Source organism: Hetaerina americana, unplaced genomic scaffold, assembly GCF_022747635.1.
Source record: "Hetaerina americana unplaced genomic scaffold, ioHetAmer1.1.p SCAF_32, whole genome shotgun sequence".
Lineage (NCBI taxonomy): Eukaryota > Metazoa > Arthropoda > Insecta > Odonata > Calopterygidae > Hetaerina > Hetaerina americana.
Window position 1 is genome coordinate 1,486,804 of NW_027286897.1, and position 19,608 is coordinate 1,506,411.

The 19,608-nt window shown below is 34.8% G+C and overlaps 1 protein-coding gene across 1 annotated transcript in view; it reads right to left on the reverse strand.

The window, feature by feature from the left end:
* Positions 1-3,145: 3,145 nt before the first annotated feature.
* LOC139691317 (cytochrome P450 4C1-like) overlaps positions 3,146-19,608 on the reverse strand; it is a 31,910-nt gene continuing 15,447 nt past the window's right edge. The window contains exons 6-13 of the mRNA XM_071589081.1: positions 15,273-15,342; positions 13,254-13,380; positions 12,570-12,654; positions 10,691-10,797; positions 10,314-10,382; positions 9,089-9,278; positions 7,663-7,842; positions 3,146-3,424 (exon numbers count right to left, since the gene is read on the reverse strand). Of these exons, the coding sequence (XP_071445182.1) occupies positions 3,267-3,424; positions 7,663-7,842; positions 9,089-9,278; positions 10,314-10,382; positions 10,691-10,797; positions 12,570-12,654; positions 13,254-13,380; positions 15,273-15,342 (986 nt within the window). The 3' untranslated portion in view covers positions 3,146-3,266. The remainder of the gene's footprint in view (positions 3,425-7,662; positions 7,843-9,088; positions 9,279-10,313; positions 10,383-10,690; positions 10,798-12,569; positions 12,655-13,253; positions 13,381-15,272; positions 15,343-19,608) is intronic.

Consider the following 19,608-nt stretch of genomic DNA (forward strand, 5'->3'; position numbering starts at 1 on the left):
CCATTTCATTGAGTCCTAATTTTAATGCTTTAGTTCTTATATTCCCATAATGGAAGTCATTCCTGCCTCTGGTGTAATGATGATGATAGGCAGAGTTAAGAGAATAGTTGCCGATGTTATTTTTTATATATAGAATTAAAAACATAATGTAGATGCATGGGAGTGGTAGCAAATTTAATTCACGGAAAATAGGCCTTGATGGAGCATTGTGAGGTTTCCTGGTGATGATTCTAATAGCTTTCTTTTGCATTTTAAAGATGGTTTGAGAAATAGCAGCTGATCCCCATAATATTATACTGTAGGTTATATTTGAATAAATTTCCCCATAGTACATATTGAGTAGTACAGTTTTACTTGTAGTTTCATACAGGTGTCTTAATAAGTAGCAAGTTGAACTGAGCTTGTGTTGAAGGGCTTTTACATGAGTATCCCAAGAAATATTTGCACATAGAGAAATACCTAGAAATTTGCATTCTGTCACACGCTCAATTGATAGGTCATTGATTTTTACCAGCAGATCATCTGACACGTTCTTATTGCGTGTAAAGTATACTATTTTACTTTTATTTACATTTAAGTCTAGAAGGTTGTCTGTACACCACTTGTTTATTGCAAGTGTGACAGACTTAGATTTTTCCACAAGGCTGGGATATGTATTGCTTTACATATGTGTTGTTTGTTAGATGTTAAGCCGTTTCCATTTGCCTTGCCTTTGCTAGGTTTACCTCTTTTTCTAGTGTATTTTACTGGATAATTCATGCTAAATACTTGGATTTCATGACATAGTTTCTTTGTATTCTGTTTCTCAACAGGTATTTGTAACCCTGCTTATTCTATCTCTACCTTAAGATATTTATGTGTGTTGATAGATCTTTAATGTATTTCCTAAGTTTTATTTTCTTGATTCATTTTTCCTCTCTTCTTTTATCCACTCTTTCACAATATTTTCCAGAAGACTAAAGGGGACAATCCATCCCTTTTCCTCATTCATGTTTTAATTTTGGAAAGATTTTCAAAGTTCTCATAATTTTTATTTTGCCATTCTTAAGGTTAGCCTCTTGATTGAAATTAAATTTGTTGTTGCCTCTGAAGATTTACAAGTTGTTAAATGGCATTCTCTGTTGATAGTGTTATAGCCTGTCGAAAATCAACAAATGTAAAAAGTTTTTTTGCTCTCATTTTTCTATTCCTGATCATAAATTTAAGGTATAAGATGTCCTTTAAAAATATCTCCCTTATCTGAACCCTACTTGGTACTTTCATTGTTGCTCATCTAAGTGAATCCCCAGACTATCTTTGCACCTCAGGGAAAATTTTGTGTGCAGCAGGGGAAAGGAATATTCCCAGTTGTTAAACATCAGTTTTATCTCTCTTTTTGTGGAATGGGTGTATTTCCAACCTGTTGGCATTACTTACATTACCCATATTTTCTTAATTGCTCCTTTTAGCTTTAATAATTCTAATAGCTATTATTATTATTTGAATACACTTGCTCACCTATTAGGATCATCAAAAGGGGTGCTGGTTAGCACATGTTAATGACTACAGGAATGTATTCTTCTGCAATATTTAATTAATTATTATTTAAAAAGATTTTCCCACCAATTAGGGTTGTCCAACTCAAGTATAAAATCTCTCTTGAAAACAAGCTGCCTCGGGGCTGAAAATGCTCAGGCTTGTTTTCAAATTATGAATATGGTCAACTGAAGATATTGTTCCATTTGCTTGTTACAGGATTACCCCAATGAAACTGGACTAAACCATTACCTAAGGTCAAATTCTCTTAATACTACTCCCTCTTCTCACTTGTAAGATGCTTTTATTGCCTTGCCTTTATCCACTATATTTAGTATTGCATTTAAACTTGCATTTGTGAATTATGCTTCAGAAAACGGAAACAAGGTAGCTGAAAGGTTCAATAGTTTCAGCCTCAACTTTGTGGAAGTTCATTTTAATAAATGAAAAAGAAACACTTTGTTTCAATCCACCACTTTATTACAGGTACGACTAGTTTCGACGCTACGGCGTCATCCTCAGGTACCTTGGATGACCCGCCATCCAAGGTACCTGAGGATGACGCCGTAGCGTCGAAACTAGTCGTACCTGTAATAAAGTGGTGGATTGAAACAAAGTGTTTCTTTTTCATTTATTAGCTGAAAGGTATTTTGATGGGCCCGGAAAAGGCATTTGATGGGCCCGGAAAAGGCATTTTGATGAAATGGGAAAGGATTTTGAATTTAAAGGTCCAGTGATAACAGATTTCTGGGCTTGTACAATGATTCAATGTTGAAATATGTGTAGCTACTAATTTTTTAATGTAACTATTCAATTTTCCTTGTATTTGGTGTTAACATCGGAATACACTGATTTTTTATGTCTAATCTAAGTAACTTTTTTTTAGTTCTAACCTGAAAAATCACTGTGCATCTTATGGGCCAGTGTGTCTTGTGGGTCAGAAAATATGGTATTTACTAAGTATAATCCATATCTGCTTATTCTGGTGTAGGCGGTTGAGATTATTTATGAAATAAATATTTGTCACTTTTCTCATCATATATCCACTGTCATGAAATGTTTAAGGAAGTGATAAAGCATATGCAAATTTGATTATTGCCATATTATGTGATCCAATAATAGTGTTTTCACTCCATTTTATTAAAAGGTGTGATATAACATAACTTTGGTACATGTTAACATTTATTAGTGAGGGTTAATTGTGATTTTCATTAAAACTACAGGTATTATTTTGCCTTCAATCATGTGCTCAAAGAAACTAGTAGGCAGTGATAGTGGCAGACATTCAGGGGAAAGGAGGAAGGGTTAAGAGAAACTCATCATTGGCATTACTCTACTCTGAGGCACCTAAAGTCCACATTTTAACATCCCATTTGATGGATGGTGTACTTCGTTTGAAGTACTCTCCACATAGCATGCTAACTACTAATCAGGATGCTGCTGAAAAATCCTACCAAGCGTTGGCTTTGATCTTGGGGACTCAGGGCAATGAGCCAGTACATTAACCAGCTGGTATATTAAACTCAATAAATTGCTTTTTAAAGATATGTAGTCAAGTGTGGTATCCTTAAAATTCATACCACATCCCCAGAGGTGATTTTCCAAGCCCTAGGTAAATGAAAATCTTACATAGACAACATCATAATTCAAAGCTTTTACTTTGCATTTTGTTTTGAAACAAGTACATGCACACATTTGCCAATTATCTTCTCAAAAGTTTCACCAAGTCATTTCCACATTCTTCAAACTCATCACCTCTTTTCCAGCTTAATCTTTATACCATTGCATGGTCTTAACACAAGATCATGCATGAAGGAAATATCTTTTGGCGTGTCCACAGCAATCAGCTTATATTGAAGAAGTATTGAACACAGCACAGCTTTAACTTCCAGCATAGCAAATCTTTGTCCTGCAAGTCACAAAGCAATATTAATGCATCTTCATATTTTTGTCTGATTGTTCAGGATTCAGTTTCAAAAGACAAAGAATAATTTGGTTTTGATGCTTCAAATTGAATTCTGAAAATTACTTCATTGATTTGTATTTAAAATAGATACTTTAAGATACATTTTTGGAATTATAAAGTTAGTGCGACAGGTATGTAATGATAATCAATGGGAGCAAAACAAAGTTATGAAGTTTTTGGGAAAAATGAAAGTTCAACCAAATATTAAAACAGGAGTTCATTAACTAGAGCAGGTGGAACAGTTTATCTATCATGGAATGTTTTGGACCACAATAGTCAAAGTAGTAGGGACCTAGGAAGAAGAATTGCATTAGGCAAAGAAGCTTTCACAAGAAGGAGGGAATTGATGGCAGGGACACTGACTAAGGATGAAAAGAAACAGCTTGTGCAAACTTTAAATATGGAGAGTGGTTCTATATGGTGAGGAAACATGGCCAGAGGCAACATTATTAGTGGATTACAGGTTTTTGAGATGGTGATTGTAAAGAAGGATCAAAAAAGTAAAATTGACAGAGGGTATAACAAGTGAAGAAATACTAGATATGATGAGGAAGGAGAGAGAATTGTTGGGAGAAATCCAAAGAAGACAGGAAAAGTGGATTCTGAGCATTTTGATTGGCAATGGGATTGGAAGACTGGATAAGGGGGAAGTATTAGGCAAATGAGGAAGGAAAAAGCAATGATGGGCATGTTAGATAGAATGAAAGAAGGTAGAATCTCAATTGTTGTTCAGTGTGTGCTCATCCTAAACCTGCCTTAAATAGTAACTATCTAATAAAAATGGGTATGTGTAACATCTTAACTTTCAAATCAAACATTTTTAATGCTATAATACAACTGACAATGGTAGAGGTAATATATTCTCTCCCGTGGTAATGGTATCAAAAATTTATTATAAATTATATTTTCAAGCTCTGTCATATTACACACGATTAGAAAATACAGAATATATTCAGTTAATTTTGATGAAGTCTACTCTCTTATGAGTGGAGAATTCTTACAGGCAATTTAGAGTCACCCAAGTATACATGCCATTTTTTTGGTTGAATTTTTGCTAATTATGGTGATTCTTCTACCCATCATTTCGAAATTTTATTGATTCAATGCCCCACTTAGAGGTTTACTGGGCAGCTGTGAATTTTTTGCAAATTTTTAATGGCCACTACTCACATTGAAGTGTTTTATCAAACTTGCATTGAGAAGTCCCAGCTAGCTATAGTGCTTCCCTCAATGTCTTCTCAGGGTGTGTTTAAAAATCATCCATAAGTGATTTTAAGAAGCCATAACATCAGAAGGAACACCGTACTTGTTCTTTTCTAGAGAATTTTTATTGGTACAACACATTTACATGATAGTGCATCATTATGTATTTATAATTTGTGCCAATAAAATTTCTGTGGAAAAGTACATGGTTCATTCTGATATTTTGAATGCATACAAGGTACAGCAGTTAAATCCGGGCAAATGAAACTTTTGTTTAATAGCAAATTTATTTTAAAAAAATACAAATGAAAATCCTTTTACATACAAGTAATGGAATCCGTCAAGAGTAACATTATTCAATGTAACCCCCTTCGGTTGCGATGACCTCCTCCAATCTTGTCCTGAATCGATTGCACGCACTTTTTAAAATGGTGCTGTCCATATTCTCGAATGCTGCTACGATAGGGGTGTATAGAGATGTGACATTAGAGTGCCTCGTCTTATCGGTAACTCTTTCGACTATGCTGCAAACATACTAGTCGAGGGGGTTCAAGTCCGGGCTGTTCAGGGGCCAGAACTCCTTTGACCAGAACATGTGATTGTTATGAGGGCCAGTTTTGGATGAAATGACTCATATGAGCTGGTACATTGTCATTTTGAAAGACATATTGTCTCCCCAAGGCCACAGTTTCCCTCCAGGGTTTTACGACATTCTTCGAAATTTGCAAATCCACAAAAAAATGCAAAATTCCTCTGAAATCAGCACCTGAGCGATTTCTCGATTGAGGTTTTCTCGCCGGGTTAGCAAAACCTTCCCCAGACTTCTCCAAAGCATTATGCTTAACCACAATAGAGTAAACAGTTGATCTGGAGTACCTGAAGAATCAAACTATTTCACTGGGCAAATGCCCAGCGCGAACATTTTCAATAATAGCGGCTCTTCGATTGGACTCCGCACTTGTGCATAACATCTTGGCCATTTTGAGGTTATGACTGTTTACTAGATGCCTATAGTTTTCAAGAACTTCAATTGCAACCTCCGGTGGAACTATGATATGGCGGGAAATTCAAATTGAAATTTGTCTGAAGATACACACCTTTACATAGCATTCGTTGCACCCTTTTTTCTCCCATAAAGCGAAGCCTAAAGCCATAAAGTTTACTTTTAGAAGTAATTAAAAAGCTGTAGTCTAATGAAAAGTTTAATTCTTGTACTCATTTTTCTATACTGAAGTTTAAAAAGTAGTGTGGGTGATAAAAATATTGATCATTTGACTAATAATATGTTCATAAGTATAGAATTTAATTGATTCTTATCGCAATGACAGAGTATGTATTATTACAGGAGTGCACCTCAAATTGTAAATATTCACAGAAATCATTAAAAATAATGGAAAAAGAAGACATACAAAAATGTAAAGACTACAAATTTCACTGGAAAAAACTATTTTATTTTTGAATTTTGCCCTAGGACAAAATTTCAAATTAAACTTCTAAATTGTCATCTCCTTTTTAAACTGCATTTCCTGCTACCACCAATCAAAATCAGAAAGCATTGATTTTGATTATTTCTTTTGGTGAAGCATACTCCTTGCAGTGTTGAATCAATCTTACAATCTTCTCAGCATTGTCATTTGTCATGCTAAATTAATATAGTATGCTATGGATTTACTTTCATATATCTCCTCTCTACCCATATATCAGGATCCACTAGTAAAACTTGGTCTTGATACTTAGCATTCAAAGAACTCTTAAGGGCACATAGAATTGGATATATTATTTATTCCTTATCCTTGCCCTTTAAAAAACAGCCTTTTGTGATTTCCATCAGCTTCATTATGTTTGGGGATTGGGATAAACTAGGTGTCTTGGGTGGCTAGCATATTGGTTTCCCACCCAGAGGGCCCTGGTTCGATGATTGATCAAACTCCATCTCCTCGCTGTGATGTTTGTGACCTGCCCCTGATGGTGAATCATATTTTAACCCAGTGCAATAAATGTCAAAGGGCCAGAGACTTTTAAGTAAGGGGTGATTTCATTAATATTTTAGGGGATGACCCTAACTTTTTAAATAGAGTTTTAACATTTTTAATGGAATCTGGCCTAATGGGTGTCCTTTTTTTAGGGCATTTGGTGTTAAATATTTATGTATTTATTTATATATTTATTAAACGAGTATTGAGGTTTTAATAAATTTGAATCACTTCTATGAAAAACAAAAATGTAAACATAGTGTGGAAGAGTTTCTGGAGTCTTCAGAACACTGAAGCAGCTGATTGTTAGCTCTCCGACCATTCCTATATTTTACTTTGTGAAGTCCTGGGACCAATAAATATTATTATAATATTATGGATCAAGTCGTCATTATTTCCAGCATAGGTAACATTTTAAAAAGTCTTTTCTAGATTATGTGATCTAAGTGACATACCTTTTTATTTTTTTAAATAAATTGCTTACTGCTGTTTTTGAACCACTCCGGAACAGAGAAGAAATTCAATGAAATCCTCACATCAGATTTGATTCAAAAATTAATTTTTAATTTTTTGATTCTTAAATGTTCACTTAAATTAAATTTGATTTTTTAGTATGTATAGCTGCCTGGTTTAAAAATTAAAAAAATCAATTGTTGCTGTACTCTGGATGGTCACCAAATGGGATAATGCCCTGTTGAAATTTCCAAATCACAGGAAAAATTAACTTAATAGGGTCACTCTAATGTGTAAGCCTTTGTTTTTTACTCTTGGGTAATAATGGCTACTGATTTAGTGTCCAAGGACCGCATTAATATTTTTTTAATTATCATGACAATGCAACATTTAGTGGATGACTCGGCTAAAAGTTACTATCGCAGCATCTCCCGCAGTTTCTTGGAATCATCATGAGCTCCAGTAGAATAATCATGTACTTCAAGGCCATGCCACATTCTGGGCAAACTTGACTGATGAACTAATTATGACGCATCCAAAATGCTAACATACCAATACAGTTCCTGGGTCCTGCTGAGAAGGGTACATAGGCATAAGGGTGCCTCGTCTTGATGGCTTCAGGGAGAAATCTGTCAGGGTCGAAAGTGTCTGGATTTGGAAAAACCTTTGGGTTCATGTGGATTCCGCTGATGACAATATTCACCATTGCATCTGAAGGTATTAGATAGTTTTCTGAAAAGAGAAAAATATTATACCATGTATGTTATGTGTACGATAGATATATTTAGTGTAAACTCCATGACTCCCATGTGTTCTAGTTGTTGATATCCCCTCCCCAGGTATATAAAATGAATATATTAAAAATATTTACACAAAATAGATGCAAGGAAAATGGATAGAAAAATCACAAAGGAAAAACCTTGCATAAACCCCTGTGCATTTCAGTGGTATTACCTTTGCTATATAGCTTAAATGGTAAAGCAATGGCCTGGAAAGTTGAAGTCCCAAAGTTCAAGTCGCAGTGAAGGAAGTTATTTCTGATCGTGGTCCACACCCTTCCACCTTCCCCACTAACCTTGTTTGTTCCAATATCTTTTCCTTATATCTATATATGTATGAATATATTTTGGACCTTTAAAGGAATCTTGACAACTATCGGACTCGGCCAAATTGGCCGTGTATCGTGGCTGGTAGCAGGAGGGGCAAGGCTTCCACGGTTGTTATCTCATGAAACAATTGCAAAGCACTTTACACAGAAGATGTGGAAGGAGAAGTCCAACTTAGTTAGAATAGGAACATGGAATGTTAGGGCTATGTGGAGGACAGGAAAATTAGAGAATATAAAGCGAGAAATTTCACCCTTCCTCTGCAAACTTTCCATATTCCCTCACTGCATCTTCCGCTATGCTTCTTATGTTTTATTTATCACCCATCTCAATTTATTATTCGACTCTTTTTTATTACTTCAGTAGTTCTATTGACAAATGTCACCTGTAACTTTTCTTTCACATTGAAACATTATTTTGGGAAAATGTTTAAATATTGATTGACCTATTAATGTTGTCTGGGCTCTAGGTTACTTAGTAAATGAAGTATATTTGCACCTTTGTAAAAGGCAATACAAGACTTTTCAAGTACAAGAAATATCTATATATATACAAGTATTCTTGTATCTAGTAATATGAGTGGTCCCCACACCCAAGAGACTCCCATTCTAATTTTAAACTAACATATGTTAGACTTTTTAACTCGAGTTTTTAATTCTTAAATCAGTATTATCTGAGCTACAGCATTATCTCAACATTGGTGGATGTAGTTGATGTCACATTAAGTGAAAATGTAGAATTTCTTTGATTTTCTGATCTTTGTGATCAGTATAAAATAATTGTTTTTATTTAGTGAAATTTTCTGTGTCCATAATAAAAATCCTACATTCTGCAGGCCTCCGCCATGCATGTACATTGTTATTTGCACTTACCCATTTTAAAATCTTCAGTGAGGACACGTGAAATGAAAGGTACGCTGGGATATATCCGTAGTGTCTCTTTAATGCATCTCTCAAGAAGGAGCAAGTCATTGTATATCTTTGCACTGGATGCAATTGAGCCTTGTACTGCAGCATCAGCATGTTCTCTGAACTTAGCTTCTATCTCCTCCCACACTTTTTGCTAGAACGAGATAATTGAAAAGTATCATGACATTTTTTCATATATTTCAGCTTGAAAATATGCATGATTTTGATTAAATGTGAAACTACTGTTTTCAAGGACAAGAAACCATTTTATGTAGATCTTAAGTATGGAAAAACATATTAAACTGGTGTGTCAGAATTATCTAGAAGAATTGTTATGTTTACTTTGGTAGAATAACTAATAATAATATTTATAATAATACATTAATGAAGTGCGCAAGGACTGTCATTTTGGGCAACTGTGTAGAGCTGGGTTACAGAAGTTAGAAATAATAATAATTAATAATAAGCCATTTATAAGATTCTACTTTTTGGTCCCTAAAGATTATTATGATAAATTAATGAAAATAAAATTTTAGAAGATTTTTATCAAGGATCCTAATCTGATATGACAAAGTAAATCAGATCATGTTTCTTTACACTCAGTGTTAATTCTTAATTTGTCCCTGATTTCTCTTATGTTATTAATCGAGATGATTTTGCCTTATTATTACATTCTTTGAATATGTAGGAAATTTAAAATTTTGATAAAAGATTCATCAAATATGTTTAAAACTGAGCTTTTTACTAAACAATGCTCAGTCTAACCGGCACAAAGTGTGTACCGATTCGACTGTGATCTTTGCATGCAAAATAGAATAGATTGATAACAATTTTGTAATTATTAATTGATTTTATCTCTTGGTGGAATGCTCAAATAATGTTTTTAACTCTTAAGCTTATAAACATAGTATTCAGGCACCAGTTAAACTGACTAACGTTGGTTTTAAGGGTGAGAGTAGCGAGTAGTATTCCAACTCACAAGGAGTTATATATAGCACGAGAATTTGATACATAGAAAGAAGGGTACCGATTTTTTCTCTGTGCTGCCATTGATTCCAGGAAGATTGAATATTAGGAACTGCTGTTCAGAGGCATCAACCAGATTTTAAACTGAAGCCATTCTGATCAGAAGCCAACTATCATACCTATCTGGTTTAAATGAGAATGTTTCATATGCCAAAGTTCATACCTGTATCTCTGGGTGATTGGCCAGCATAAAAATAGTCCAACAAATTGCCATTGAGGTTGTGTCATGACCCTGAAATCATAGAAATTGTAGTATAAGCTTTCAATGTTGTTTCATGTGTGAGTACCAAGTTATATCCACAATTACAGTTAAACAAGAGAAATTGAGACGAGCACAGAAAATTTACAGCATTTTAATATAAAATATTAAGTAATTAACATATATCATTGGCAATTTAATTTTGGCAAGAGTACACCCTAGCTATACTTAGAAAACACTGTTTTTTTAGTGTGAAAGGTATAACTCATTATACACATGGATACAGCAATTTTAAGAAACACAGCACTATTCTACCCATCATTAGAAAAGTTAATGCTTACCTCAAACATGAAGGTGTCTACTTCTTCCCTGATTTCTTGATCTGTTAGTGCATTCTTCTCCTCTGATGATTCAATTAGTAGCTCCAGAAATGCTTTTACTTTCTTTTCTAAAGTTGCAAATAATAATTATAATCTCTTTAACAGAATAAATGTTGATAAAATGCTCTATTTGTGGTATTCTGTATACAATAGGATGATTAAAAACTGCACTCTCTTGGATTCAATGTAGCATCGACACCATCCATACACTACCAGCCAAAATAGGGTACCAGCTTGTTAGAGTTAAGACCCCTTAATATGGCAGGGCAAGAGTGTCTTGGTCTCATGCCAGCAGTGATTAATCGAATCCCCCTGCAAATGTGCTGAAGTTTATGTTTGAGAGACATGTTGCACATGTACCTCAAACATCAAGGAACACAAAAGGTATGTCTGACTCAAATATTTTCAAAAATCAGTAGTTGCTGAACATCATTTGCGACTAGCCACAGATTTTGACCTGTCAGAATTAATTTCACTGCTTCATCAGCTTAAGTAGTAATAATAATCTTTATTCATACATGCCATGGATTTTGATGATATCATGTGAATGTTGTCAGGCCAGCACATTAATTAACATGTCACCAAGGATGAAGAAGTGCATGCAAGCAGAAATAAAAAAAATAATACTACCCATCTATAAAATAATATACAATGAATTGGCATTCTGTCGTTCCTCATTAATATTTTTAATACTTACTGAACAAGCTTTGCTTGACAACTTGTTGAAAAATTTGATCTCCAGGTTGTCAGACTGATAGTATTTAGTTCATGCCATTAATGAGGTAATTTGCACTATTAGAAATAGGTGAGTAACATAGTAGAGGTATGATATTCAGGAACTGGAGGAAAGGTAGAGAGAAACACAGCATTAGCCTACTCTTAATGAAAGGCACCAAGAGTCCACAGTCTCATGTCCTATTCATTGGATAGTGTGCTCCACTTGAAGTGCTCCCCATGTAGTACCCTTTGTAGGGATAAGGATATTGTTGAAAAATTTGGTCACACATGAAATTTGAACCTGGGACCTCATGATGGAAAACATAAGCCACTGAAACATCATGATTCACCTGATAGTTGATTTTTTACAGCCTATATTGGTTAATATCTAGACTGTACTTGGTAATTTATTAGTAATTTAACTTTTACGAGTTAAGAAGAAAATAAGCCAAACACCATAGAAGTCAGAGGGACTGGTTTGTTCTCATCTTGGAATGGCTGCTGTAGTGGATCTGGTTCATTCATTGCTACTTGTCATAATAAATATCGGCAGGGAGAATATTTGACGTGGTTAATTCACTTTAACCCCTTAAATTAGGCATCTCTGTGTAGATACCAACTATAATAATGTACATAAAAATAATTTTTCCCCACTCAAGAGTTACATTTATATGTATAAAGTTTGGCAAAAATCCTTATTGTATTAGTTAATGGAATGTGTAATGGCACATTTCTCTGTCACCTACAGAAACTTCTTGAAGGAGAAAAAATTGTATTCAAAGATATTTATGTAAGCTCATTATTGGATGGTAATAATTAATGTGTGGGTTGCAGTAGCCCAGGGGTAGTGCTGGACTATTGACTGGAGGGCATGGGTTCGATTCCTGGGCAAGCCTCTCTGGGGCACCCTCAGCTCCACTCCAGCTATGTGATTTTTCGGGTACCAGATCTTTCAGGGAAACCATGAGTGGCACAGGGAAAGGAACTGGCCCCCTCAACCCGATAAGTGAATTTCACACATCATTGGGCTTAGTACATGAGTAAACTCTACCAAAACCTAACAAAATAACCTTTGGGTTGATTACTGTGTTTATGGTTTTTTAAATAATTTATGTATTCTTACTTCTTTCCTTATTAGATTCATCTTGGGTTTGGTTTTCCTTTTCAGCCTTATATCTTAGGTACTCTTGTTTTTTGTCTTTGATTACCTGGAAAAGAAATATTCTTGTTTTATGCAATAGATGATATAGCCATCATATTACAAATTACTCAATTATTTCAAAATTCTTAAATGTCCATAATTTTTTCCACAGTCACTTCATCATTTGCCAATTTACTAGTTCTGAGTAATGATTTGATAAATCATCACCATGGCAAATTCAAATGTATGATATGACCATAAGAAACATGAAAGGAATTCAGCAATCATTATATGGCATAAAGTATGGTAGTCATTTCAACACACATATGATTTTTACCAGAATGAACTGCAATGAGAGAACTTAAATAACTTCAAAGACCAAAATAAAGCTGAGACATTTCTAAGAATGCAAGCAATCATATTTTAAGTATTCAGTTGTAAAGTAAGCCCTGAGCTTCTTCACAGAGCACATTGTAAAAGAAATTTAGTGTAGTTTAATTTGAGTGGGGACCCACTCATTGTTTTAAGACCTGAATGAGTACTTTATAGTGAAGTAAGCCATAAGCTTCATATAATTAACCCAATACTGGCAACATACTGTGTAATCCTGATATAATGAGAATCAATGAATGAATGGAATTTCCTAGTTTTATCTAGTCAACTTACTTTCAGAGTGAAGGAATGAAGAATATTTAGTACTTTTTCTTGTTTTTTGTACAGAGGTGTAAGCTTGAAAAGACAATCAATGCCATGCCATGGTTTTGCTATACGGCTGTAGAATATTTCTCCATACCTAAAGGGAAAATAAAACTTTTTTCATACTATTTAATGATGAGCACCCCATGCACAAAAGAAAAATATATTTGACTGAACAACGCGTAATGTTAAGGTACCTCAGATGCATGGACTTACAGTAAGAAAAAATATGAGTATAGTAATTATTGGTCAATTTGAAAGAGTAATGGGTAACAAAAAGCAAGGGAGCGGGTAAGTCCACAATTGGAAATTTAAATTGCACAGGTACCATCTACTTCATGATGTTGAAATTAAATTAATAAAGCTCTATCTTGGTGGTGATGCTGAATACTTCAGACTATTTCAAAGAAGGCTGATATGTGTCTAGTAAGGAAATTCTTCCGTAGTTGTTCATGAAAATCTCATACATTTGTGCAACTTGCATAGTTAGGTATTTCTATTGAGAAGAAGATGAAATAATAAATCAGTTAGATTCAAATAAATGTTATGCTTGGAGGAAAGCCTAACTTGAGGCACTTATTTTTTAAGAAGTATTTTGTTGTTTTTTCTCTCCTTTCCATCAAGTTGGAGTAGTAGTTCTTTTTTCCCAATAAAACTACTACTACCCATGTCTGTAACTTGATGGAGAGCCAGAAGGGAGAGGCCATGGAAGATGAGATAGCCCCATAACATTCTTTTCTCAACATACTGCCAGCCTGGCAACTTTTGCCTAGACTATATTTTGACCATAACTCCCTTTTCAGGTCATGATAATGCGGTGGTAAGGTGAAACACATTGTACGGCATACACAAATATATAGAAAAGTACCAAGGGTTCTATTCCAACATAAATATTTTATCTTTTTTCTTTTATATCCTGCCTATCCATTAAGACCTAACTGGTGTAAATGAATTCCCAACTAGGCATTATCTACAACAAAAATGCATGCATATTCATTTTAAAAAATTGAAAGACTTGCCTATCAAATTAAATATTAAAGCAAATGTTTTATGATAAAATTTACTAAATGATGGTTGAGCGAACATTATTAATATGAATTTATATCGATACCCATCACTACCTTTAAGATTCATTGGGTGAAATTTTAAGTACTCTTCAGGAAATTTTCATGCCTCCAATGAAATCACATGAACAGGGTACTTGTACCTTTCTTATCTACAAAATATAGTAAATATGTAGTTAAAAAGAACATTTTAGTACATAAAATGTCATTCCACAAATTCTGGATGTAATTAAATTATAAGAAGCATAGTATGCATGTATTAGTGGTATAACTTTTCATGCATTGCTTATGCTTAATTGCCTGCACTATCAGGAAAATGTGTTTACTAAGTCTCTGTACTGTTTATAATCTTTCCTGGGATGTACTCACAAGGACCAGCAGGCAGGGTTGATCAATATTATTGAGCAAAATCAACAGGTGGATCAGCAGTGCACCGTATTTTTCTCAGTTTTCACATAGATTTGATACGTATATGTACATATTGTGGTGAAAACAAATTAAAAATGGAATCTTGATATAAAAAGAGTGTGCATGGTCATAAAATATGGATGCAATTCAATGCTTTCAATGTTTTTCCTCAGAACCATCAATAATTTTGAACAATCACTATGTTATGACATGCAGTTATCACTATTGCTAATTTATTTTACATGGAAATCATAGAATGATACATTCTAACTTGGGCATTATGTGTTATCTAGAGATTCTTACATACTATATTCATGCTCATTATTTTAGTATTCCAGTGAAGTCTTACATTCAAAACATTTTGAACAAATGTATTTTATTTATGAGAGGCATGAATTGGTAAAAAGTTCAATTAAGCTGTTAGTGAATGGTAATATAGCTGGAGGATACCTAGCCAAGCAAAATGCCCACCAGGTTAGCCTGCTTACCAGGGATTGATAAAGAATGTTATGCTTACGCTTTTATTGCCATCATGTACTCCTTCTGGATTTCATCCCTTGCATCTAATTTTATTCCCATGGCACTCTCTGAAAATAAAAGTATCAAGCATTCTATAAAGAATTAAAATTATTGGTGAAAGACAAATTGACAAGGAATCCGATTTTTCCGTAAAACCTCTTTGATGGAATTACAATGTTTCACTAAATGTGGAGCTTAGTTTGGGGTGAGTTCCATCCTTACTGACTAAAAAAAACCTTTTACTTGTTTATTGTGATAATGGTAATTAGTTTGTGACAAAAATTAGTTTTGATTGATGGGCGAAATATTAAACTATTACCAGATTTATTAAATTATGAAGATATTGGAAAAGAATTAATATTTAACTAAAACAGTGAATTCACAAACATGAATCAATATTCAAAATAAAAAGAATATGATATGGAATTTTGAATTTGCTCTGATATGTTTCAAAAAGTTCTTTTAGGAATTATTACAAAATGGGAATATTATGTATCAATTCCTGGTAGAGCCGTTGCCTGCAGAAAGTGAAAAACTAAAAGTAATGAAGATGCTGAAGAAATGTGAAATCAGGTTGCAGGACAATGGTTTGATGTGCCAAAATCTTTCTTAAGGAATTGGAAGAAGAACATACTTTCACATCTTAAAGACCAAAGAGCTTTAAGAAGAAAATCTGACAGCTATCTTGTCATTGAGTGACAACCAACAAAATACATAAAGTTAGATGATGATTTGGTTATACGGTATTGACAGAAGGCTGAAAGTTGATCTATGTACTTCTTCAGCAGTTGATGCAGGGCGATCTTGGTGTCATCGACAGCCTAACTATAAAAAATGTAAGTGTGTGTGAGCATGTGAAAGGAAATTCATATTAGTGTGTGACTGAGTGAGTCCCACATTAAAAAACAAACAGTGATTTCAGAATTTTAATATTAACTAGGACTAGACGTGAAGTTTAAAATACCATACTGACAGTAACTGTGCTTTAGATTCATTTTATGTCTTTAATAGTGATTAATAAAATGCAATTATCATAAATATTTCATGGTTGTCTACATTTACTGCATTTGCTGGCTTATAGGACATACTTTTTCCCCTCATAATATGAGGATATTTTGAAAAGTCCTTGGAATGAAATAGAAATAAATGATTTACCACAGTGAAACTTTTTATTTTTCAATGTAGTCTTCCTGTGCACTCAGTACAGCCATGTTGCAATGTCTTGGCCCCATCTTGAAAATTAGATCCCTTCAGGCCTGCAAAATACCCATCTACTTTGGCTGTTAGTTATTTGTTTGAAGAGAATCTCCATCCATTGAGGAAAATTTTGAGCTTATTTTGAGGCAGAGATGGAGCCGAATAAGGCGGGTGTGGAAATAATACATATCTAAGTTCATGTACTTTTGCCATGGAAACGACACTAATGTGTGGGCATGGATTGCCTTGATGAAAGATGACTTTCTTCCTTGCCAAACCTGGCCTTTTTTTGTGTACCTTTTTCTGTAGTTGGTCAAGGAGATTAGCGTAGTATTATTCAGTAATTTTTTGACCAGTGGGAAGTTAATCTAACAGCAGAATCCCTTCCTTATCCCAGAAAACTGAAGCCATCACCTTTCCGCCCGATTGTATTGCCTTCTCTGGTGGTGGTGAATCAATATGTTTCCACTGTTTTGTGCCTGGGGTATAGCAGTCAACCATTTTTCATCTGTGGTCATAAACCAGGACAGAAGATCTTGTTGGTTGCTCTTAAAATGGGTCAAGTATTGTTTGGAAATTTCCATTCTGAAGAATTTGTGATCCTGCATCAATAGTCGCAGCACCCATCTAACAGATAATTTTCTCATATCCAATTCCACTGTTAAAATGTAATATGCCCTTTCAGATGCCATCCCTACAGCTTCAGCGATTGCTCGCACCTTCAGTCGGCGATCCTCGGTCAACATTTTATGCACTTATACAATAATTTCTGATGTGGTGGTACAATTTGGCCAACTACTGTATGGATCCTCATCGAGGCCATCCCAAACAAACATTAACTCATTTGTCACTTGGCAACAGTTGAATATGAAGGAGCAGAGTTACCCAGAGTGTGAAGAAAGTTGGTATAAATTTTCTTTGCTTTCATACCTTTCTTTACAAAGTATTTAATTACTCCTCGAATCTCAATTTTTTTCATTTTCACAAATCACTAGATGGGAACAATGAGGGAGAGGTGACCGCATGACATCTCTTCCCAGATCACTAACGGGTCGCGTGTTTACTCATTAAGGATTACCTATGACTATGTGGGAAACTTGTGACACTAGCGCTGATATCTGGTGGTGATTCCGAGAACCTTTCAAACTACCCTTGTACATCTAAAATATGAGGAGCATGTTATGCTCCTTTAATTAAAATAATGAGTTGAAAGCTGTCATCAATTTCTGGTTTATATTACGAGGGTCATCCGGAAAGTAGTACCCGTTCGTGCCGCATGAAGTGCTGACGACGCGAGTAGCCGCTGGACGAGGTCAGATAGCTTCAGTGGCTTGTCTGCCTTCTCTGAGCCAAGTTGCGTGACGCTAGCATTGCCTGTGTTGTTTCTGTGATTGTTTACAATGTTTAAAAAAATTGAGAACGCCGCCAGTTGTGAAGTGAGGGCAGTGATTAAATTCCTCAATGCAAGAAACGTTCGCCCATGTGATATTCATCGCCAATTAAAGGAGGTGTATGGAGACAATGTAATGGACGAGTCGTCTGTTCGGCGGTGGTGTCGCAACTTCAACATGGGGAGGGGGAACACACACGACGATGAGCGTTCGGGGAGACCGTCTGTCATTACAGACCAACTGGTGAGCTCAGTTGACGAATTCGTGAGGAACGATCGGCGCGTCACAATTGATGACATCTGTGAGCATTTTCCCAATGTTTCTCGAACAATTGTTCATGAAATTGTTAAACACCATCTGCATTATGCAAAAATTTGTGCAAGATGGGTCCCTCGCGTATCTCAATGAGCTGGCGGCGAAGGACTATGCAGCAGGAATACAGAAACTTGTCACACGTTATGACAAATGCCTTAATTTGCTCGGAGATTATGTTGAGAAGTAGTTTAAAGTATCCTCTTTCAAATAAAATTTTTTATGTTTGTTAATATTTACTTTTGTGTCTTTATTTCACGAACGGGTACTACTTTCCGGATGACCCTCGTAATTTACATTTTTCAGTATTTAATTGTATTTTGTCTTTTTGTGAAAGATGGTTTTGAATAAATTTTCCATAATTTATTTATATTCTGTAAAAATCACTCTCAGGAAGAGCGAGGTTTTACTACGTTTTCAAATATTTTAATGCATTTTTAAGTGGAAAATTTTTTTTACAAATCAATTTCACAAGTTATTTTTCATCTGAAATTATGTCACATTATTATTGGTAATCTACCAGTTAAGGTAGCTTTTGAATGGACTCAACCTACCAAATGTTACAGTGACATTTCCCTTGTCTTTCTTAAGGAAACAGAGCCTGACAATCAACCTTAGTATACTAGGCCCGTCTTCAATTCTGCATACTTCCTTCCTCTCTTCATTCCATCCAACATCCCTATCCTACTCTTGCCCCTTCCTTGCTTGCCTAACATTCTCCCCCTTCTGTAACAGTCTTCAACATCCTACTGCCCATCAAAACACTCTGCATCCATCTTTCCTGCCTCATTTTGATTTCTGCTTACAATCCTCTCTCCTCTCCCACCATGCCTAGCATTTCCTCATTTTTTTCCTTTTGATCCAATCAATCATTCTCTTTTGGCATAGAATGGCTAAAAACCAACACTATGGTACTGTATTCAAGTGGCGTTGCATGAGTGATTACATATGCCAAAGAACATAAAAATGGCAGCAGAGAGGAAATTTGGACCACCACCAATTGAAAAAAATAATAAGAACTTAGAGAAAACTAGGAAGGGGAACTACAAAATGCTATGTGTAGTAAACACTACCTGTGAAATGAAATTGCAAAATAGCTGGAACTCGAAGAAAAATTAAAAACTTGGATATTAGAAAACAGAAAATCAGAATTTTCAGTTTCCACAAAAATGACTATTCAACCAGTAAGAATGATTGCTACTACAGAGACTGCTGATTTTACAAGATCAACATCATGGTGTTCTATATTGATGATGAGAAATGACTAAATGTATTAGGTCTAAAATGAAATAGCACAAAAGATGTCAACAGAATATGAAGATTATCAAGTTGCATACAATTGTCATTACACAAGAAAAGAGAAAATTTTAAATTTTCACAAATAGGAAACATAAATGAAGTCCCACTGGGATCCAATGTACCCTTAGACAAAAC